The following is a 22,046-nucleotide window of genomic DNA, read 5'->3' on the forward strand; positions in this document are numbered from 1 at the left end:
CACTGTGTAAGAACTAGGTACTACTAGCTTTTATTACTTTTTTCAAAAGACTGCCAGGGTGTCAAGGGAACCAAATGTGTGGAATGGTGTTCTTATGTTAGAGACTAGTAAAGATTCAAACAAATAACTAAAGTACTTACATGGGTTTACTTAATTTTAGACATTTGAATAATATAATCCCTAATGAAAAAGTTGATGAACCTCTATTTTATCACAATTTGTAGACTTTACAGAGAGCCTTAAATAGTGGGAGATGTATAATTTTTTAATTAGATTTTGATAATTTGTCCTGGGGTACATGTGTATTCATGAAATCTCAGAGTGCGCAGTTAATCAGAAGGATGGTGTTCAGCACTTGCACAGCCTAAATTGTGTGTGCAGCTGCATAAATGTTTGATTGCAGTAACTGGTATTCAGAAATGCTTGTGCTGCTTTTAAGTATGGCTGTACGTATGTTTGGCCAAGTTTTTTGATTATGATAGATTGCACAGTTTTAAAAAATTGGCAAATACATGCATGAAAGTATGATTTTAAGTTGTATGTACCTTCCCCATGGCTGTGGGTGGATGTAAATAGGGAATGCAAACACCTGATTAGTTGATTGCAACTGAATGTACAAGTTCTCTGTGAGTTGTTATTGAAAGTATTTGCATAACAGACATGTACACCCTGGTAAAATAGTGACTAAAATAGGAGCTTCTCACCTCATTGACATATTCAAATTAGGAATACAAGAGAGAACAGTTTTGGGATGTAGTAGTTTTCTAAACTACACTTCTTGAATGTATGATTTATCATTTAGAAGGGCTTTCCATCAGAAGGTTGTTTTGGCACTGAGGTAATGATGTTGTGTACTGTGAAAGGATGGAAATGAATCATTCTGTAGTTGCTGGGGAAATAGCTCTTTACTTTTAGCTTGAAAGCAGGGACAATGCAGGCTAGAATGGTGTAAAATTGTAATGAATCCTGTGTGGTATCAATCTATCTTCATGACAACAGATCCAAACTTTGCAATACTTCAGCTGGCGCATAATGAATATGTTATATCACTATGCTAACAAGCTGCTTCAATGTTTTTGTGGATTCCAAAACACTATTGAGGGCATGGAAGCTGTTTAGCTGTATCTAGCTAGAAATGAGAATGAGTGGATATGACTGAAATCCTGTGCAATAATAAGTTCAGTTTAGATTTATGTGAAGCAGGATTGCTTTTTAAAAAACAATTTCCATTCTGAAATGGGTGATAATGATGTAACTGAATACATTAGCCAAATCAAGATTTGAATTTTAGCATGAATTGCACAGTATTAACAATTTTAGGATTAACTAGCAATGGACCATGTGTTCTTCAGATTATGATAGCTGTTTAAAAATGAGCAATCCACTCGATGTTTATGTAACAGGGCAAATTTTATCAAGCCTGTTGGAATTGCATCAGATCCTGGTTTTAAAGTTTGCTTTTTTTGTTTTGAAAAACAGTTTTGTATTGCATTATTCTTCCCAGAGATGCCCGTGTAGCTTTGCAGTATTGTACAGGTTCACTAAAACCTTGACAACAAGATCCGATCCCATTCCAGAGATTCATTCTTGCTAGCCTAATAAGAACATGGTCAATTATTATCCTTTTAATCCCACTGCATTTCCATGAGGAGCAGGGAAAGGACTTACTTCATTGCTTGGCATGTCAGGATTCTGCAAATCTACTGCTACTATTTCAGTCCTGATGCTCATATGGAGCGGAAAAGCAAGTCTTGAAATTACTCCGGAATTTCAATTGAGGTAGATAAGAAATTAGGCCATGGTAGCTCAGAAAGTAATGAGAGTAAATAAGGATGAGAGTAAATGTACACAGCCATCATAGCTGGTTTTTACTGAACTTGGAGACTATCAATTACATTTTTACTCCTATCTGGATATTCTGAGAATCAAAAGTTTCCTTACTGTATCCTGACTACATACACTTTGAATCCACCATGCTGATCTGTTGCTCAGAACTGAGACAGAGAATAGCAATTCTATTCTTGGTAGGTCACAGAGGAGAGGAAAGCTTCCATTAGAAGTCTCTGCTCTGGTAGACTTTCAGCCTAGGAAGTAATGAGTAACATTGCTGTTCCACTTCAGCAGGCTGTCAAATTAAATAAGTTTCTGTGATGATGCTTCTGGCATAGCTGGCCTAATGCATATGCAATTCGTGTATTCAAGTAAGATAAAAATGAAATAATGTGCACAGCGAGTGTGTGAGCTGGAAAACCTTATGTGATTTCTGTGACTAAGGTAGGTGACTTGGGTGTTCAGCTGTGTTTCCCTGGAGCAGGAGGAGAGGCCTCTGGTGTTGAAAGTTGTAGCACTAGTACAGCTGAATGATCAGAAGTTCCTGAAATGATCAGAAGTCTTCAGGCTACATGCCTATCCCCTTGGCACTAAGAAGCAGAGTGACATGAACTGCAATGGCTCCAGCTGTAGGACATATTAGAGTCCTTTCACTAATGCAGATATCTCTAGATATAAATTGCAAAACCTACATTGCAAAGTGAATGGCAAAAGCCTGACTTTGAGATGTAGAAATACTTGAGTGAAATCAAAATTTCCACAGGCATCTATGAGTTTTGAACCTATTTTTCACAGAGACCTTGATGTTTGTTCTAGCTTTTAGCAACTGCTGTCCAGAAACAGAGACAGGGCTCTTTTACAAGTCATATAGGAGCTGTTGCAGCTGACTGACTCTCTGGGAGCTTACAAGGGCTAAAAATATGGGAAAGCTTTTCCTCTGTAATGCTGTTTTGCCTTGTGTCTCTTAGAGCTTATACTGAGCACCTTTTATTATTGAAACAAGAGTTAACCCTGATCCAATATAAGATCCTAGATTTTTATTTTACAGAGGTAATAACTGCATAACCCCCTCTTCCAACTAGACAGGTATGTAAAATGTCGAGTGAGGCAGACTAGCTTCTGCTTACTGTTCAGCATTTGAATACTTTGCATGCTGGAGGGCATGAGGCAGGGAGGGAAATGGCAAACAAGACTGGGAGACCAAGGACATCCACTGCTTGAAGACAAATTTGGTGCAATTGGTGTAACTCAAATGTGTCCTGTTCCGGAAATAGGCTGTAATATTACATTATCCAGATACAGAGTATAAGGACAGGCAACTTTCACTGAGAACAGAGGAGGAGATATGAAAGTCTGAATGGGGAAGGAAATTATGCTGAAAACAGAATAGCATTCACATGGATGGCAACTAAGAGATACCTTGAACTTGAGGCTAAAGACTGAAATGGTAAAACAAGTATAACAGAAAACAATTACAGATCTCCCATCCCATCTTCTGGATGAAAAGAACAGGAGATATTTATGAAGATGGGGAACTGTACTTGGTCTAGGACATTGATCATATGAAACTGCAATTACTCTGACATTGACTGGAATGAGAATTACAGAGGGATTTAGGAAGCTGGAGTTGTGTGTATTGACAGATTCTTCCTACCCTGCAGCTTGACAACCAACAAGATTAGAAGCCATTTGGACAAAGCTGCAATGGCTAAGCAAGGCAGCACATCTGCTGATACCAGCACTCAGGCCAGAATGACATTAGCTGAAAGTTAGGATGGAAGGAAATTGATGTTGAGTGTGAGTACGATTCTGATTTCCAGATGTGAGGAAATCCATGCTCTATTGTACTCTGTGGGCCATAATTTTTGGGTGAATTGAAGTGAATGTCATTTTACTGGATAACGTAAAAGGTTCATTTTCAAGACTACATATCCTGACATAGGTTAGAAACAGACTCACTGACGCTAGAGGGGTTTGATTGTATTTGTCTTAAACTTTTGAGAATATATAGCTGATGCAAATATGATTTCTAACAAGGATCAAGGAAGTAGACAGCAAGACAGCAAGTACCTGGCCAAAATTGCAAAGGTCTAGCTTTTATAAAGGACAAATGAAAAAGGAGATTATGCCTGTTAACTAATAGATTACAAAATACTGGAAAATGACAGGCCCAGAACACAATTTAATTCAGTTTGGTTTTATTAGACAAAATGAAAGAATGTGGTGGTTTTAAAGAAAAATGTAAAGAGACGTTGAAAAGAAGTAGATCCTTCTAATGATCAAATATTAAACAGGATTTATGGTCACTGAGACATGTTGCTGCAGTTATAGTAATCATATCCATCAAAAATGTACCTTCTCCAGGTATCATCTGATATATACCATATATATGCACATTAGTTTGCAGTAAAAGAGCGAGAGACAATAGCTTTTTGGACCTTTTCATTTTCCTGCTATCATGTTGTTTCTGATACACGAGTTGTGCTGTGATACCTGTCTAAGCTATTATCTCACGAAAAGCAATTAACTCATGATTTGGTGTGTTCAGCCAAATAGCCTTGCATTTGCTTTGAGGTTTTTGTGACTGTATGAGGGTAAACCCAGCAAGTTGACATTGAAGAAATGAACCTTTAAAGCTGTATCAGATGGCTACAATTTAAATCTAAACTAATATACTATACTATACTATACTATATTATACTATACCTAATATAATTAATATAAATATTCCTCCTATAGTGGAGGTATAGGAGGAAAGTTTACAGAGAATGTAAAAAGTGTTTAAAGAAACTTACTAAAAAGCAAACTTTGTGGATAAATACTGGCTAGTGGGACAAAAAGCTTCACCTTTTCTCTTGCTCAAATAGTGCAGTAATGTTTAAAAGTAACACTTTTTCATATGTGCATGACAGAACACTATAAAACAAATACATATTAATGCAAAGTCTGTCATTTCTCTCTTTGGACTGTTATGAGACAGGATGGTAGAAGCTTAATGGAGAAATAATGCTAACCTCTTCCATGTTGTTTTCCTTCATGCCATGGCAGTGTGCTTCCATCCAAGTGACATACACTGCGGTAGCTGGTGTTGACATACATTTTCTAGTCACTGAGAGACTAAAGGCTGCTTTTCATTTACCTATTACATCTGAAAGAAAAGTTGCTGCTCTCCTTAGGCATAGACTACGATAATTACCAAAACATAAGTGCAGTTTTCTTTAAGCCAATTGACTCAGCGGAGACTGGCTGCATCCACAACTAGCTGAAACTGGACTAGTTTTTGTAGATGCACAAGAATTTTTCCTTGAAAGGCAATCTCTGTCCTCCAACCTGTGGGTGAGGTGAATTTGCTCCACAATGCTCCAGGCTGTGTTAATGTGAATTTTCAGCTTCTTGGCTTGAAATAAAGTTAGCCAGCTTGCTTAGATCCCACAGAGAGTATGCCTACATTTATTTGCAAAATGCCTTCTTGCCACAGTGTGATCCAACATAAAGCTATTGAACTTGGAGTGTTCTGTCTGCAGAGCTTCAGTGTGAGCCTAGAGTACACTTATAACCTCCAAGGGACTGGACGATATCTGCCTGGAGGATGGAGAATTGCATGATGTGGAAGTAGTTAATGCCAGCCTGCAAAAAGACAGCTTGAGGAGGAGTTCTTGCTGGGTAGAAAAAGTTAAGACTGACAAGATAGTAATAAATATTTTTTCTGTGGGATGCAGATGACAGCAGTTAAGTGGTTCAGACAAACCACAGAAACCATCACACATACCTACTGAAAGGCAAATTACAAAGATGCAGAGAAAGCCCTATTCCAACAGCCCTTACATAATTTTTCCTGCAGAAGTCTTTTAAAAGCCACATGACATAATTTACAGGAAGACCCATGCCCTTTCTTTCATTGACATAACATTGTGGACTAACTTGTGGTGTACATTTACAGTGATGTAATGAATATTTGATGTAAAAAATTCTCTCATGGGAGCTTCTGTGAGCTGTTTGCTAGGTATGTTCATCATGACTTTTGTAGTGTTAACTCTTTGAATGGGCAAATTATATTACTCCACTTATTCTGCCAGACTCTTGGTAAAAATCTGCAAATTTCTTTTGAATTGAGATTAATGGGGCAGCATCACACAAACCCCAACTGGATCTGTCCTAGTAATCTAATAAATTTCAAACTTTCATACTTCCAGGATAAATATGCTTTTAAAATGTGGTTAGCATTAATATCTTTTAAGAACCACACCAAATTCACTATATTTTTCAGCAGTCTGTCCTGGATATTCCTTCTGTAGAGTACTTCTAGAACTTCAGCAAAATTAAGGAAATAAGCTGTTTCAAAAGCTTTTTTTTTCGTGTATATACATTTTGCAGGTCAGACAGTAAGAGTTTACACAGCCACACAATTCCTACTACTTCTTTAGGAAAGCAAGTTTTTTTCTACAAAATGCTATGGGTTCTAAGGGATCCAGTTCCAACACTTCCCCTGCCATGAGCAAGGACACCTTCTCCTAGCCCAGGCTGATCCAAAACCCATCCAGTCTGGCCTTGGACACTTCTGGTCTCTGGGCACCTACAGCCTCCCGGGGCAGCTCAGGACTGATGCTGTCCGTGTGGACCATGCCTGAGGCAGGGAGGATTTACAGAACGTGCCCAGGATGTGCTCCAGGGATAATGGTGGGAGCTAGGAAGGTGCAAGGGGGGGAGATGGACACAGCACAAAGGGGCAGTGGCAGGGAACAGTGCTGAGAAGCTGCCTGTTCTGAGTCACAGCACTGGCACCAGCGTTTCTCCATCGAGGAGCCTGGGGAGAAGGTGATCTCTTCTGCTTTTTCAGCTTCTTTCTAATGTACAAGCTTCTGAGCATATTTGCACAAATAACTAAAATACAAGTAATATTAACATACACCTGCTGACTGACAGTTATAAATTTGCTGGTCTTGAAATATAGTGCTAAAACTAATACCAAACAAAAAGCTCTGGGAACTGGGCGTCTTCAAGAATTTTTCTTTCTTTTAGACACTAAAGAAATAGTAAAGATGGTCACAGAAACAAGAAAAGCAGCTTAGCTGTATTCCCTCTGCTATCTGCAATGTGATTTTTTTCACTGAGGTCAAGCGTGCTGTTTTCTGCATGTCTTTCCCTGTCTCCTACTCCTAAATGCAGTTCTGTGTCTTTTTGGAGCTTTCTTATTTCTGCAGAGGGAATCACTGCCATCTCCTGGTCAAGTAACAGAGAATAATAAAATCCTTCCACCCACTCATGAGCTGTACCATTGTTCCACTCTGTGGAAGCAGAGATTTTCATTGGGGATCCCTACGGGTTTGGTGCAGGCAATTCCATGACTATTATACCAGTTATTTATCTGAGCATTCAGAGGAATAGGGAACACTTATTTCATTGTAGGTTGGCTGTCTGGTCCCACAGGTCTTGACTACTTAAATTTGTACATTTGTTCCATCTTTGGTGTAATACGTAAATGGAGATAAATCCATTATTTGTGCTATAAAAGTGGGACAATTTAAGTGCTATTTCCTTAGACAATGCCTTAGACTTCTTTAAAAATACCCTTACGGATCAACAACACTCCTTTTTGTTACAGATCCACATAAATTCAGTCTGTACTTTCAGTTTTGCTTCCTGAAGTGGCTATATCAGCACAGGTCAAGAGCATAAAAATCTGTTGGAGTGAACGGCTAAAGGCGCAGCTGGATGCCATCAGTCCTGCTAACTAGTCATACAGTGCCAATAAATGCCTTATGCTTTCCTTGCTATTTAAGAAATAGAAATATACTTGTGACTGCATGTGAAGAGACAAAACTATTTCCTTTAATTTATTAGGAACAATTGTTTCCATAAGACCTTTATGTCTCTCCTAAAAATCTAAGCTTCAGTATGATTACATTTTCTGTGATCTTTCTTCATCAGAAAATTCTAACTTATATTTAAATCAGCTTAAATATTTATTTACCCAAATACTGGTTTGGAATGAGCATTTCCTAATTTTTATCTTCTAATAACTTGCCTTCATTGTGACCTCTGAGTTCATAGCCAGAAGTAGATTAAAAAACCCACTTGAGTATAGCCACTTCAGAGTGAATCTGCCAACTACTGCTATGTAAAGGTTGCACTTCGAAATGTCAGTATGCATTGTAACTTGTGGGTCTGGAAAAGACTAATGAGTAAGGGGGGAAAGATGGGAAATACCAGTACAGTATTTTGAGACTTTGGCTTGTGTATTACAAGAACAAAAATGTTCTTAAAGAATGAGACATGGGGTTTGCAGCCATTTAAAATTTAGATTCATTGTGTTTGTTCACATCCTTTCTGTGCTCTAATTCCACAGCTTTCCCAGTCGGCCGCGTGGAAGAAAAAATTTGGCCAGAAGCTGACACCACTTCTCAACAAGATTAGGAGCAACCTTTAATCTATTTTTTTTTAATTCCTGGTTCCAATTCAAATATACAATGAAGGACAATAGGGGTTTTTTTACCCACCATGTAGTCTGTGGGACGTTCAGGATAAAGGATTTTGTGCATAATGGTTTTCATCTTTTTGCTTCTTAAAGAGTAGAGCTTATTTTATGGCATTCTTTCTCATACTCAGTAGGCTTCTGCTTATCCCATTAACTGTTTCTAGTAAGCAAATTATCTGAGCATTTTGTTATGCCCCAAATATGCATACATCTGTATCATATGTATTAGCCAAATGTTCCAAAAACCCCCATGCAGCAGAACAGATAATTGTCAAAGTCTTCTCACCAGGAAATAATTCAGAAGAAATCAAACCTGGCCCTGGTAAGTTTTGGGGTTTTTTAATTATCTTTAGTAGACATACAAGATGAATTCAGATTAAGACTTTGACCTGTCTTTGATATAAAGTCCAACAACAGCAGACAGCAAAGTAGGAATGGTGGCAGATTTAATAATGGATTTTACCCACATTCAGCAGGCCAGCAGGGCACTCATTTCAGAGACTCATAAGATTATTCTTTCCCCGTGAAATCCTCTTGCTGCTTTCTGGTTCACTGACAGCATCTGAAAATGTATTCTGATCTGATATAGTGCCACTAACAAAGTATTTAAAAAGTATTTAACAAAGTAATTCTCTCTGGCCTTACCAATAATGGAAGTTGCAAAAGATTTCACTTCTAAACTGGTAACTAATCTTTAAACTCACCTCAAACACAGTACTGAGAGGAGGAGAGAGTGCTTCTCCTGCTCTGCAGTCCCTGCTCTTCTCCTGCACCTTGTGGTGATTTGCTGGACCCTGCTGTGAGCTGATTCAGCTTGCTACCTGAGCAGAACGCATGCCACCAAAAGAATGAAGCGATTGCTGCTGAGTTAGCAAGCTGAACCAGTTCAAGAGAAATGGGATGAGTGCCAAATCTGGCCCAGGACACACCAGAACTACAAGGCTGGAGCCCTTTCCTCCAGTTGCAGCATCAAATCTCTGAGTACGTGTACACCCATCTCTCAGGCAAGCTCCCCCGTTTGACCTTCCATTTAAGTATACATGACTGCTGTGCCAAGCAGCATCTAGAATAAAAGAAAGATATTTTCAGGAAACTAAATTAAACAAAGGGGAATCTGTTGGTTTCTGTAGAAGTTCTGTCGAGGGAAAGACTAAATAAGAGAGAAGGATTTCCATGTCGCCAGATGTATCAATCACATGGGTGTCCTATGTCTAAACTGTTGAAGTTTTGTGGCTCTGCAAAGAGTAATTTATTAAAAACATCTTCCATTTAAGACAAAACATTGAGAAGAAACTATAATTAGAAAAAAAAAAAAGAAAATAAATTATTATTTTTACAATCTGGAATATTTTCATCTTTGTTCTATAGCATCCCCCATTAAATCATGCTGTAGCACTTAGTGCAGGACTGAAGCAGCTGTATATAGGGTGATCTGAATAAAGGGAACCAAAATCTCCTTCCCCTTACACTGACTATACTTCTACTGCTTTCAATAGAGATGTATTATTAAAAAAAAATTAGCTAAAAGTTTCTTAGTTCCTGTGGATGAGATTCAGCTGCAGGGTTAGCTATTGATCTTCTAGTGGTGATTTTAATTTTAATATCAAGTGATGATTCCTTCTGTGAAGAAGCTGGCTTAAATGCCAGGGGAAAAAATGCATTCTGACTTGGTTTTGTGAAGCAATCATTTCTTAGGTATTTTCAGTCAGGAAATGAAACAAAGAATGTCTCAGTCTTCCATTTGGCTGTCCCATGCTCTCCATTGTTTTGTGGAAAAGAGGAAAAAAATCAGATGATTAAAATCCTTTTCAATCTGCTCTTTCAGAGAATGTTATCTTCCTCAGTTTTTTTCATTACAAGAGCTGATGAACTGTAAGAGATTGCTCAGAGAGAGAATTGTGCATATAGTCTTACCATCTGACTTTTAGTTAATCTTCCAAAATGCAATCCATCTGAGTGCTAACTGTAGTGAATGTAATGGAATATAAGGTTAAATTGAGAAACAAATCCTGGCTTCAGGCCAGTCAATAACTGAATATTTAGACAATCCCAAACCGCTGCCACTTTAATGTAATTAAAGTGTACGGAAAAGACATCCTCCTTCAGCACCTACCAGAAGCAGCTTCCATTACAGGTGATAGCACCCTGAATATATTCAGGCCATACTGGGAAAGGAGTGGGAATGGACAGTTGTCCTGTCTTTAAAATCTGTCTTGAGGAGTTTTGTTTTAAAGAGATTGCAGTTTATTGTGTGTATCAGTTCTGGGACACACATGAAAGCTCTGAATATGTTTGAAGATTTTTATGGTCTGTCTAAAACTGGTGAGATTTAACACTTTTGAGGGTAGTTATGAGAAGTCTCTCTAGCAGTTCATCACCTGTGTCCTGTCCAGATGAACAACGGAGTAATATTTGTGGAGTCGTATTATGCAAAAAATCGTGGGAAGGACATAACAGGAAAAAGATATGAACAGTGAAATTAATTTTTAATATTCACCCTTAATGGTGTTCATTCAGTTGTATCGATCAAAAATTGCTTTCTGAAAACAATTTCCTGTGACTGCTTAGGCTGTATTTGCTTATTACTCATTTGCTTATTACTCATTATTATATTAATAAGTGGGAAAATTCATTTGGAGAAAGAGAGAGCCTAGGAGTGATTCCCTGCATTTCCTCTGGCTTTCAGAGGCAAGAAGCAATTTTGCCTGTTTGAGTGTCATTCAACTGCAGTAAATGACCCTGTAGTGTGTCATCACTACAGGGGCTGATGAATCCTTACATTAAAAAGCTGAGTTCGATATGTATCTCTTTTGGAAAGCTCATTATTTTATGGCTGTGTATAACTGGATGGGTTTGGAAATTTCCCGCTGACAAAAAAAATCCAAATTATCCCAGTGGAGCTAACTGAATATTTACTTATTTTCTCCCTTTAGGGGATCCAGCTACACCAGACAGCATTGCAAATCTAGGCTACTGTTCTCAATGTCCTTTCAGCTGTAGATACAGGCAACATAATTGTAAAGTGATAGTGGAGATTTCTTTGCTTGAAAGGGATATTTAGCTTTAATTCTGCAGCCCCTGCCATTTTTAGAATCTGACAATGGAAATTTCAGATTCACATCTAACATGGAAGAGGGCACATCTAATTATTTGGAAGAGTGCACTCTGTCCTTTAATGAGTTTCCTTAAACATGAATCCAGAAGTAGATTTTTACTGTGATAAACACTTTATACAACTTTAATGGTTACCTAGTATTTGGTTATTCTGGGAGGAGAAAAGCCTTGCATTGACTGTCTGCTGATCACGAGCAACCTTCTAAAAGACTGGCTTGGCCCAGCAGAAGATGTTTCCATCTGAGGAAAAGATGACTCTCCTTCTCTCCTCTTCTATCTTGACGTGGTAATTTACCTTCTCTGTGAAAACGACTTTGTTTCTTGTCACTCAAGAATTTCAATGCAATTTTAATGCAGTCATTTCAGTTAGAATTACATCTTGTTCTCATTTCCCATCTATACAGAGGTGAAATACATCCCTACTTCATAGTTTTAAACTACTGCTTAAAAAGTTGAAATCTTCTGTTGTGTTTGCGTTCTCTGCTCAAACCTGTTGGTTGTTGCTGGTTTGCAATCAACTCCATAACACTGATTCCACTGAATTTATTGAATCTTCACCCAAGCAGACAGAAGAAATAAGGCTCAAGGTTTGTAATTTCTTGCAGAAAGACACACCATGTGTTGTACCAGCTCTAGAATTCCTTATTATTTCCAAAAAGTATAATTAGCTCCCTGAAAAATAGAACTGATGGCCACATTAACTTTCATGCGATAATTTGCAGATAAATCCCATCAAAAACCCCAGTACTCAAGCACCTCTAATAATATGAATTTCATTTTTGCACATTAAAACTGTGATAAAGCCATACTAATTATTTTTAATTATCTCAAGATGAGACTGTCACTCATGTAAGTAATTATGTAAGTAATTTAAAGCTGGTTAAACAGTAATGCATCTTTCTGCATTGCCTTCAAAGTGCTTATAACTAAATTTAATTTTAAGCAGGATCAAGAAAATAATCACTGATTCAAACATTAATTACTAATTTTAATCCTAATTCATTTTAAAACACACCTATTTTTTTGCAGACTCTGCAAGGCATTAATTGACATTTTACAAAATGAGTCATTATTTTGGCAAGGAGAAGTATTTTTCAAACAGTGAATCATGACAACCAGAAAGGGCTGTTTAAAAGCTCCAAGGGAGACTTGGCAGCTCAGTGAAAGCAACTCTATTTAGCAGCACTTTGGCTTCTCCGGGATGACTGGAAAAATTGTGGTAACTCTCTTCTCTTCACACCAGCCAGAGGCACTGCTCTCTGCTTTCACTGCTGCCAGTGGGTGAGAGAGCTGGAGAAAGTGTGTCCTAAAGCAAAGAAACAGCTTTATTGAGACATGCTGGAACAGGACAGAGAACACTTTAGAAGGGTAAGAATCAGGAGGTTTACTGCATTATTTCTAATCCAGTTTGAAATGGACAGAGTTTGAGCAATCTGTTCAGGATTTGATCCAGGACCCAGAGCCTTGCAACAGAAGGGCTGGGGTTTTTTTGGAGGTTTTCTGTCTAGACCCTCTGTACCTGCTAACTTCCCTCGTTAGGAAGTGGGAGAGTTACAACACCCTCCAAAATTGGGACAGATTTTTGGATGTAAATTCCATTGGTAAAGAACTACCTTTTTCATATGTAAGTTGTAAGAATTAAACCCAATGGCTGACTGGTTCTATAGGATATGTTAAGAAAAGCTGCATTAATATATCAGTAATTTTTTTGATAGTAGATCTTAAGCCCCGATGAGATTATTATAACGATCATGTGCAATAAGTGACAAATGTTACGCGTGGGTTTTACTACTTTTTTCTGCAGCTAATTCAATTGCTCAATTTTGCTCACTCAAATCATGTGCTTTGTAAACTCAAGGGTGACCAGGACTCCACCGAAGGGAGTGTACTGCATATTGACTGCATACAGTCAGCCTACATGTGTTACGCTTACCAATTTCACCTCTCTCACCTTTCAGGTCCTCAGAGAACCCATCTTAGAACTGAAGAGAGCTTGCATGCTCTCCTGCTGCCCTAGGCACCGCTTCAGCCTTTACAACACGCTTCGCACAAGTTATTTCTTTTTTTGTCAAAGCCTGATGGAAGGGAAACTTTCAGTCCTGACCATTTTTTCTCCTTCAGGCTGTATTTATGTTCAGTTTCAACTGTCTTTACCTTTCTCATTATTATTTTCTTATAAACCATCTGTTTTCTTCAATACCTAGCTAATGCATTTTCACTTATTTGAACAAAGCAGAGGCCTGAATACTTCTCCATCATAACTGACCACCAGTTTCCAATCCAGGCTTGAGCTTTCACAATTCTATCAAATTGCCTCTGTGTCATCTGGTGACAAACTCTATGACATGGTCCTTTTATTATCAGTTAACAAGAAATATAACAAAATATTTTGTTCAATATTCAACAGCATGAACTAATATTTGTGTGGAAAAATCTAATCCCACTAATTTCAGCCTGTTCAAAGTCCTTCAGCGTTGTTTTGTACGTGTACCAAGATCCTTTACAAGATTAGTGTCTCTCAAATCAGCATCACCCCAGCCTGCCAATATATGTGCTTCAGGGGCTAATGATAATGTTCAGCAAACTCAGTTATGGGACAGATTCACAAGGAATTCCACTCACAGCTGCCACCCAACCATACTCACCTCATCATCAAGCTGCTATAGTTCCCATGTTCTCCATCTTGACTGTTTTCCACATTTTCCACACTTCCACTGTATGAGATACTCCAAATCTACAAAATCTGCACTTGTTCTGTTGTGCCAGGCCTGATTCTTCACTTTTAGCCCTGGAAATTCTGCAGACCTAATGTCTCTTTGCTTGCAAGTTGGTTCATGCATTGCCCTCTTCTTTTTCCACTTGAACCTGTTAGTTCCCAGCACTGGTTCAAATGCCACAATTTTACATCATCAAACCAGTTTTTATTTTCTACCTTAACAGGAATCTGTGGTCTCCCCCACAGCTTTAGGGGACTGCACAAACAGGAAGAGTTCAGCTCCACACTGTCAGTTTGAGCTGAAATCAAACCCACCTTTCCCCTTGTCACTTAAACTTCTGACTGCTCCCCATGCCATACAAGCATATCAGAACTTTAAACTGCTCAGCAGAATGGAGGGCAAAAGTACTAGCGGGTATAACAGAAAATAAGATCAACCTTCTTTCCTTATAATATAAACCAACTTTTAATAATAAAAACGTCTCTCAAGTTTTAAGTGAGAATAACACATACATTTCAGTGTAAAATAGTGCACAGTGTAAATGCCCTTGGACACCCTTCTCTGCATCTGTCATGTTGCCAGAGGCTGCAGGCGTGGGCCAGGATCTTGCCCAGGCCGTTCTGCAGAACACAACTGATGGGGACCCAGGCAGGACTCACCCCACAGGTCCTTTTTTACTTTGGGGTAAAGTAAAAAAGAACCCAGGGGGTGGGGTTCCTATGGTTCTTACAGTATTACGTTCATTTGAAATTCTGGATTCAGAGAAGAAACATCCATTTTTTCTTCAAAAAGCAAATGGTAAGAGTAACTTTTCCAAAATGAACAAAAAGTGCATTGAAATAGAGACCTGCTCATCTGGTTGCATGCCAGAATGGACACCCAGTACCAAATCTGTACGCCAAAGCTGGCAGTCCATAGGCTGTCCTAGTTCCCTGCAACACATTGCTGCAGATCAGAGGAAAGAAAAAAAGAGAAATAAAGAAAAGAGAAATAAAAAATAAAAAGAGAGAATAAAAAATAAGTTCCTTCCCCAAAACAATTTCAGTCTGTGAGAGAAGAAAACACATATTAAAAAAATTAAGAAATGAAATTCAGAACAAACTGCATCTCCTAATTTGCCATAAACAGTTTTGTGTTCAAGAGAAGATTAGAAAAATTAGAGAGGTCTTCATGTCCAAATGAAAACATCCATTAGTTTTTGAGTTGCTCTGGATGTTAACAAAATAAAATTAAGCCCACTAAAAAACAAACAACAACACAAATAAAACCCCCAAACCTTTATTTTCTAAAATATACATTACTGCAAAGTGCTCCTGGGTTCCTTGACTGGGAGCTGGTTTAAAAGAGGCTGTGGAGGAACAGGAATGGGGAGTTTCTTGTACACCTGCTGTGTTAGGGAGGGCTGGTCATGTTAAGGCACTCACTCCAAAAGAACATTATTTCTGTCCTGAGACTGCTGACATGCTTTGATTAGTTTCAGCCAGTAACTTGGAAATAACTACAGTGCTTAAGGTAATACTGACAGAATGAAGAACAATTTTTCAAACAAGTAAAAATAAAGAACATTATATACATGATTCCTTTTTTCTTTTAACTTAAAAGCACCCCTAATACATCTTAATAACTGTATTAAAGACTACTTAAATATTGAAGATTTTAAATAATGTAGATTTTTTTCAGTAAACTGGGAGTAGCTGTGTAACTGCCATTATATTGGTCCCATTTAAAACAATATAATTTTTATTTTCATCTTGTACATATAATAACATGATTGAAAACACATATTATTCCACTCCACATAAATAAGTATAGTTCTTCTGACCTGTTTTAAAAACTACATCTGTTGAAATAATCAGATTATCAGACTGTATTTTTTCTTTGTAAAGTTTTTGTAAAAATCCTATACTCCTCTTCATTAGCACTGATTCCAGAGTGTATAATCACAGGGCATTAGTAAAAAGTGTTAATAAAAAACCTGAAAGCTACAGTAAGTAAAATGAAGCAATGATAAGAAGTATTACGGAATGTATACTCTGCAGCATAGAGAGATTATCTCACTGGGCTGAAGTGGAAAATTACTCCAGAAGAAATTCTTTATGTTCCTATTTGAATAAACCATAGACTGTGCTATTCCTTGCTCAAGTGCAGGTCAGATGATGAAAAAGTGGGGTCTATGAAACTACCACCTAAAGGGTGTTGACCAAAACCTGCTGGCAGTTAAAGGGGCGCCAGGGGCAGTACAGGGAGAGAGAGGAGTGTCCAGCAGGATTTTCTGAACCAAGCCGTATCTTGAAGTCCACAACTTTCTGGTGGTTGCACAAACAAGTCACCAAGAGAACTGTGCTTTCTTGAAGCATAATGGTCATTTTCCAGGCATCTGAATGGCAGCAGCATCCATTCTTGTCTGGCGTGTTTGTTTCAAGAACTTGAAGTCAAGGAAATGCACGGATCCTGCATGGCTCCAGGAATTCAGAGGCAGATTGCTGGGGCCAGCAGGTCCCTCTCCTCCAGAGCACAGCAGCACCATCGGGGCCAGCCTGCAGGGTCTCCGGCCAGGGCTGCTCAGAGCCCGGCGCTCTCGTGGGCTGCCAGAGGTGCCTCTTACTCCTACAAATCCCCTTCTGTAGGTGGCTGGCACAACCTATAGAGCCTTTAGTGCAGAGGAAGAGTGGGGAATGAAAGATCACGGGGATAATGACAAAGTTACTGGATCCACATACAAGGGTCAGCAGCTTCGTGGTTACTCTGCAAGCTTTAGTGGTAATGATGTACCAAGCATACTCCTACTGTTAATCTTAGTAACTGCAAGTTTAGAAGTGTCACTAACCATTTGTTAACTAAAGCATTTACAATCATTGTTTACAATATTATTTGAGACTCTCCATCACTTACTCTTAACCTTGGTTCAATTTGATTTTTCAACAGTCCCTTCTCTCTTTTTCTATTTCTTTTGATTTTAAACCCAGTTCAGCACTTTTCCTGAACAAAAAAGTTCTTCCTGTCATACAGGCTGGGATACCAAAAACATAAAAGAACATATCTGCTTGTTGACATGCTTGAACAAATCTTAAAATTAATAATCATCTTCTCAGAGAAATTTTTGACTCACAAGATTAACAAATTGAGAATAGTGGTTAAACACATGTTGAGCACTAAACACATGTTGACTTGTCATTCATGTATGTCTTGGTGAGCTTTTACTTGGCTTTTTTCTTCTTTACATCAGAATAAACTCAAGTCTTTTATAACTTCTCTTTCAAGACAGCTATTACAGATTTGTATCAAGAAATATAATCCTGGGAGTTAATTCACCAGATGTCCTTTTAACTTTGCTCAGCTTTGTTTTGCATTATGATGGAACCCAGTAGGAACACACATATCTGAGCTTTATTGTCCTGAAATAATCCAAGTAAATAGTTCTGGAATTTTTCACTGTGATTTAGAGTGTACTCAAAAGAAAAAAAAAAAAGCCTGATCTTGTGATTTGTTTTTAAAACTGCTTCTTTTTGAAAGCAACATGGTTATGGCCACATCAATGGAGCCAAAGTAATGTGTGGCCATTAATATGGCAAAATACCTATACTGCCAAAACACTGATGGATGGCACCCTGGCCATGGTACAGGAGCCAACACCATTGTTTTATTTGTTTTTGAAATAGCAATTAAAATTTAACAGAAGGATAAGGTTCTAAATGCAAAATTCTACTCTTTTTAATATCTCTGAGTTAATGAACCAAGACTGTTAGAGGGAGCATCACCAGTGTCTCTAAAGATTAAAATCATTTTCTATAAACATTTTGAGGAGTGGACAGGAGAGAAAAAAAGAGAAAAATTAAAAGAAGGGCTACTATAGACTAACTCAGAAGTCTTAATGGGCAAATAAGATATCAGTGTTTAAGGATGTTTTCTTAACACGGAACCAATGTGCTCTTTGGAGGACTCAGGCACTAGCAAACACATTTATTCTGTCTGAAGATATGACACACACTTCGCTAGACCTTTGCTGATGCCAGATGCTGAACCTTTTTTGGTGCCAGAATTGTTTGGCCTTAACGTAAAAACTGCCGTTAATAACAGCAGAAACAGAAGTTTCTCTGGTATTTGTACAGACAGATTCCGTATATATCATCATCTAAGCCACGACAAATTGGTACTGCCTTTGTGGGAAAATGCTGTCTTACAGTTTATTGAAAAACATTCTTTTCTCTCTGAGAGGTGAAATTGGAAGAAACTGACCAAAGATACTTTACTTAAAAGTAAATGTATTATTCTCTTGTAGAGAGATATAAACATCTCTATCTCCCATTAGATGCAGTGGGATTCACAAATGCACAGTACTTTTCAAAGCTGCCTTCTAGACAAACCCATATATAACCCTGGGAAACTGAGGTTCCTTAGGGTTGCATTACTGTGTGGTTACTCTGACTGGAAGTGCTTGCTCTTAAACCTGCTCTTCCAGAACTAACCATCAGATTCTTGTAAGTACACTACTGTATTGTCTTTGCATATCTGCAGTCAAATTTGCTGTTCAGGAATTTTTCTTTCTAAACATTCTAGAGACGACTGACCATCACTAGCTTTGCCAACTCCTAGAAACAGTCCAAAAAAGATCAGCTATGTTTGATTCAGAAAATGCAGAAATCCTTGAATCTGATGATCTGTAAATTGTAAGCATCAAACGTGATTAATCTATAGTGTACTTTCTCCCTGTACTTAGTTTAGTACAGGGAGAAAAAAGAATGATTTTTTTTTCTTTTTTTCCAGTATTGCTACTAAGATCATCTTTGGTTACAGCAGGAACTCCACAGTTTTTACAGAAACAAAATTAGCACTCAGAGAAAATGTATAATACATAATAACCTACCGAGGTGCATGCTGTGGCATTTGGTCCATCACTTTCAGATTCTTGGCAGAGATTTCAACCCTTGGTCCCTGTGGAAACAGAGAATTTATGGTACCAACAGTATTGATAAAGCAAATGATCCTTAGGAAAATATATTATAATGGGAGTGTGGTTCCTATTTGAGAATCCATTAACTACTTCTAAAATACTTGGAATCCATTGGGTGGATACAATTATCATCTATGTTAACCTAAAAGATAAATCAGTCCCAAACTACTTTATAAGCAGTGCTGTCTAGCATTAGGTAATTTCTGCTATTTTAACACTATGATTGAGACTGGTTTTTTTCTGTACAGAAATTGTCTTAAATATTCTGCACATTCTCTCTTTTCTAGCTGTCAGGGCACACACAGTATACACTGAGGCATAGGTTTGAATTGCTGTAGAAGCTGTACATATAAAAGTTAACTTGTTTCTGTCACACACAGGTGTAGTTATTCAGCCATTAGTAGGAGTTGGGACTTGTAGGTTTGCAGCGCACAAAGTACCGTGCCACAGCACAATAAACTGGTGTTTGCTCCATGGTGTCACTGGACAACGGTGGCGTGCAGCAGACACACGTGAACGCTCACCTGCTTTCGCATGATGTCTGTAGCCTGCATGATACACCTGGGCAGGAGGCCGTGGCTGCGGGCCAGTATGGCTGCTTGCTCCAGGGACACGCTCAGCGTACTCCTGAACAAGGGAACAGGAGTTAGGAAATCACAGATCACAGCTTAGAAAATATAAATAGGCTTAGAAAGTATAAATGTGCAGAACACTTACCTGTTAAGTATTGCTTCCAGTAGCTATTTACTTTTATTTACTTTTTTAGATTTTTTTACATTAAAAACTATTAAATGACCTCAGTCTTGCTGCACCTGGATATGGCAATTATTTGAGTCTCTAACATCATTACTACAAGGCTGTGTGTCACTGCTCTTCTGCATTGATTTATTTTAAAGGGATTCACAAATTAATCTTTACTTTTGAGACACTGGCAGAATAGTGGTTTGTTTCAAAATCAACGTGTGCATACACCAAGATTCTAAAGCTATTTTTGAGCAACTTCCTACATTTTCAGTGTGCAACTGAAGACAATGCTGACTACAACTTCTATGCAACAAGATCACTTGGTTAGTTGCATTGGATGAGGCACTGAAACACAAAATTTTTTGTGTCAATACTACTTATTGACAAAAGTATTAAAAGTTACAACCTATCCTGAAGTAAAGACGGCAGCACATTTAGATCCTTATTACATTCTCTTAAAATTTCCCTTATTTTGCTTTGAATAGGATCACATCTCTAGAAAGGACAGAAGCTGCCATCACAGAAGTAGCACACAGATTTAACCCTCTCTCACCTCTGCATCCCAGTGGCACACATGGTGATCTGACAGGCTCCCAGCCGGTAGCAGAGCTCAGAGGATATGGGAAGCAGGCCAGCTCCTGATGAGGCATTGCTGGAACATCCTGACTGCATTGGCTTTGTACTAATGAAAGACTTCAGCAGCCTGCAAAGCTCATCCATTGCATTGATAGGGCGAATAAGCTAAACAAAGCAATACAAAAACAATCCACAGCATATTAACACCAAGCTATAAAGACATTTACAAGTCTTTATACTATTGTCTAAGCACAATATTCTAGACAAGCGTTAATTGCCTCACAGTAACAACTATTTACAATTTATGAACTTTGGAAGTGGCAAAATAAAATTACTTATGCTTGGGACAATTTTTTATCACAAATCACACAGATTGTTTACAATGTGTATTACAATTGCAAAGACATTCCCTGCAGTAGCATTTTAATGCTTTACATGCATATATCCACATCACCTGCCCCGTTCGACAGACTGCCTACATGTGAGATGCTGGGCAGCACTATTTTCTTGATTTTTCTGCAACAAAGTGTACATAGTGAACAAAGTGTAACAAATTGCAAATTGAACGTTTGTTCGTTTTCATGCATCTGTGGGAGAGAAAAATGAGCCCATTCTGTCTGGCATCAGACACCATGTTTGGCAAGGGCAGGCAGGGCCACACAGAGCCTCCTTAGTGCTGCAGTGAAGGGGGTTTGTGTCTACCCTGAACACTTTCTTCTCAACAAAAGAACTGTAGCCAAGCTTCAGAGAAATTCAGAACCCCCCTTTAAGGTCGGGAATATTTTAAAATGCTGTTTGTGTTTGTATAGATCTGCCATACAGATATCCAACAACTGGAATTTTAGAGAAGTTGAAATAATACTTCCATGAGAGAATTTGTTGCCGAAATAGGCACAGAAACAATACCTGGTCAATCTTCACTGCAGTAGTATTGGAATCAGTGGGCAAGTTGGATCTTTCTAGGTAAAATGTCCTGCAAAAAGGCCAGTAGGTACTACATTAGTTGGGTTTGTCCCACTTCAAGCACATATATGTATACTATCTTGTATAAAACAGCTGAGAAGGCTATGCTAAAAATCTTGCACTTGAAGATCTGCTTCCTTATTGAACCATTGATATTGCAGTATTTTACAGAGTCTGCACTAACATATTCCAAATCCCCAAATAAGAACAATATAATTCTAGCTCTGCACAAAACTCTGAGGTCAAATCTGCATTCCTTCTGAATGGGCTAATCTATTGGGAAAAAATTATTAAGTTTCCCACACAATGAGGATCTCCAAAAATCCTATTTGTACAAAAACCTCATCCAGAATGGAACATCTTTTTCATTAAATTTTAAGGCCCTTAATAAGGAGTGCTCTGAAATTGTCAATGTCTTCTAAGGCAAAGCAGAAGTACAAAATACCTGAGTTTACGGTAGTATTGCTGCACTTTTTCGAGTGAAACACCATTAATTTGCTGTGGGAGTTCTTCTAGAGATGAAGCAGCTGGTTGTGATTGCCCCTCTGTACTCTCCAGAGCTGAAGAAGAAAACACTTTACTAAAGCTATGTTATTAGTGTTTTTTTAAAATTCATTTATTTATCTCTGTGTCGCCTCACTGCTCAGCAGATGACTGTTGGATCATGTCAAGGCTG

The 22,046-nt window shown here is 38.2% G+C and overlaps 1 protein-coding gene and 1 long non-coding RNA gene across 3 annotated transcripts in view; one reads left to right on the forward strand and one right to left on the reverse strand.

Annotated features, from left to right (window-relative positions):
- The window catches only part of LOC132078599 (uncharacterized), a 43,207-nt gene extending 32,007 nt beyond the window's left edge, over window positions 1-11,200 (forward strand). Inside the window, exon 3 of the long non-coding RNA XR_009419278.1 lies at window positions 8,177-11,200. This is a non-coding gene — a long non-coding RNA (uncharacterized LOC132078599). The remainder of the gene's footprint in view (window positions 1-8,176) is intronic.
- A 4,198-nt stretch (window positions 11,201-15,398) lies between these two features.
- Window positions 15,399-22,046, reverse strand: part of PREX1 (phosphatidylinositol-3,4,5-trisphosphate dependent Rac exchange factor 1) — a 113,562-nt gene continuing 106,914 nt past the window's right edge. For both annotated transcript variants that reach the window (XM_059480682.1, XM_059480681.1), the window contains exons 35-40: window positions 21,816-21,930; window positions 21,314-21,380; window positions 20,385-20,572; window positions 19,612-19,714; window positions 19,001-19,068; window positions 15,399-16,786 (exon numbers count right to left, since the gene is read on the reverse strand). In XM_059480682.1, the coding sequence (XP_059336665.1) occupies window positions 16,744-16,786; window positions 19,001-19,068; window positions 19,612-19,714; window positions 20,385-20,572; window positions 21,314-21,380; window positions 21,816-21,930 (584 nt within the window). In that variant the 3' untranslated portion in view covers window positions 15,399-16,743. The remainder of the gene's footprint in view (window positions 16,787-19,000; window positions 19,069-19,611; window positions 19,715-20,384; window positions 20,573-21,313; window positions 21,381-21,815; window positions 21,931-22,046) is intronic.

The sequence above is a fragment of the Ammospiza nelsoni genome, chromosome 12 (genome assembly GCF_027579445.1).
Source record: "Ammospiza nelsoni isolate bAmmNel1 chromosome 12, bAmmNel1.pri, whole genome shotgun sequence".
Lineage (NCBI taxonomy): Eukaryota > Metazoa > Chordata > Aves > Passeriformes > Passerellidae > Ammospiza > Ammospiza nelsoni.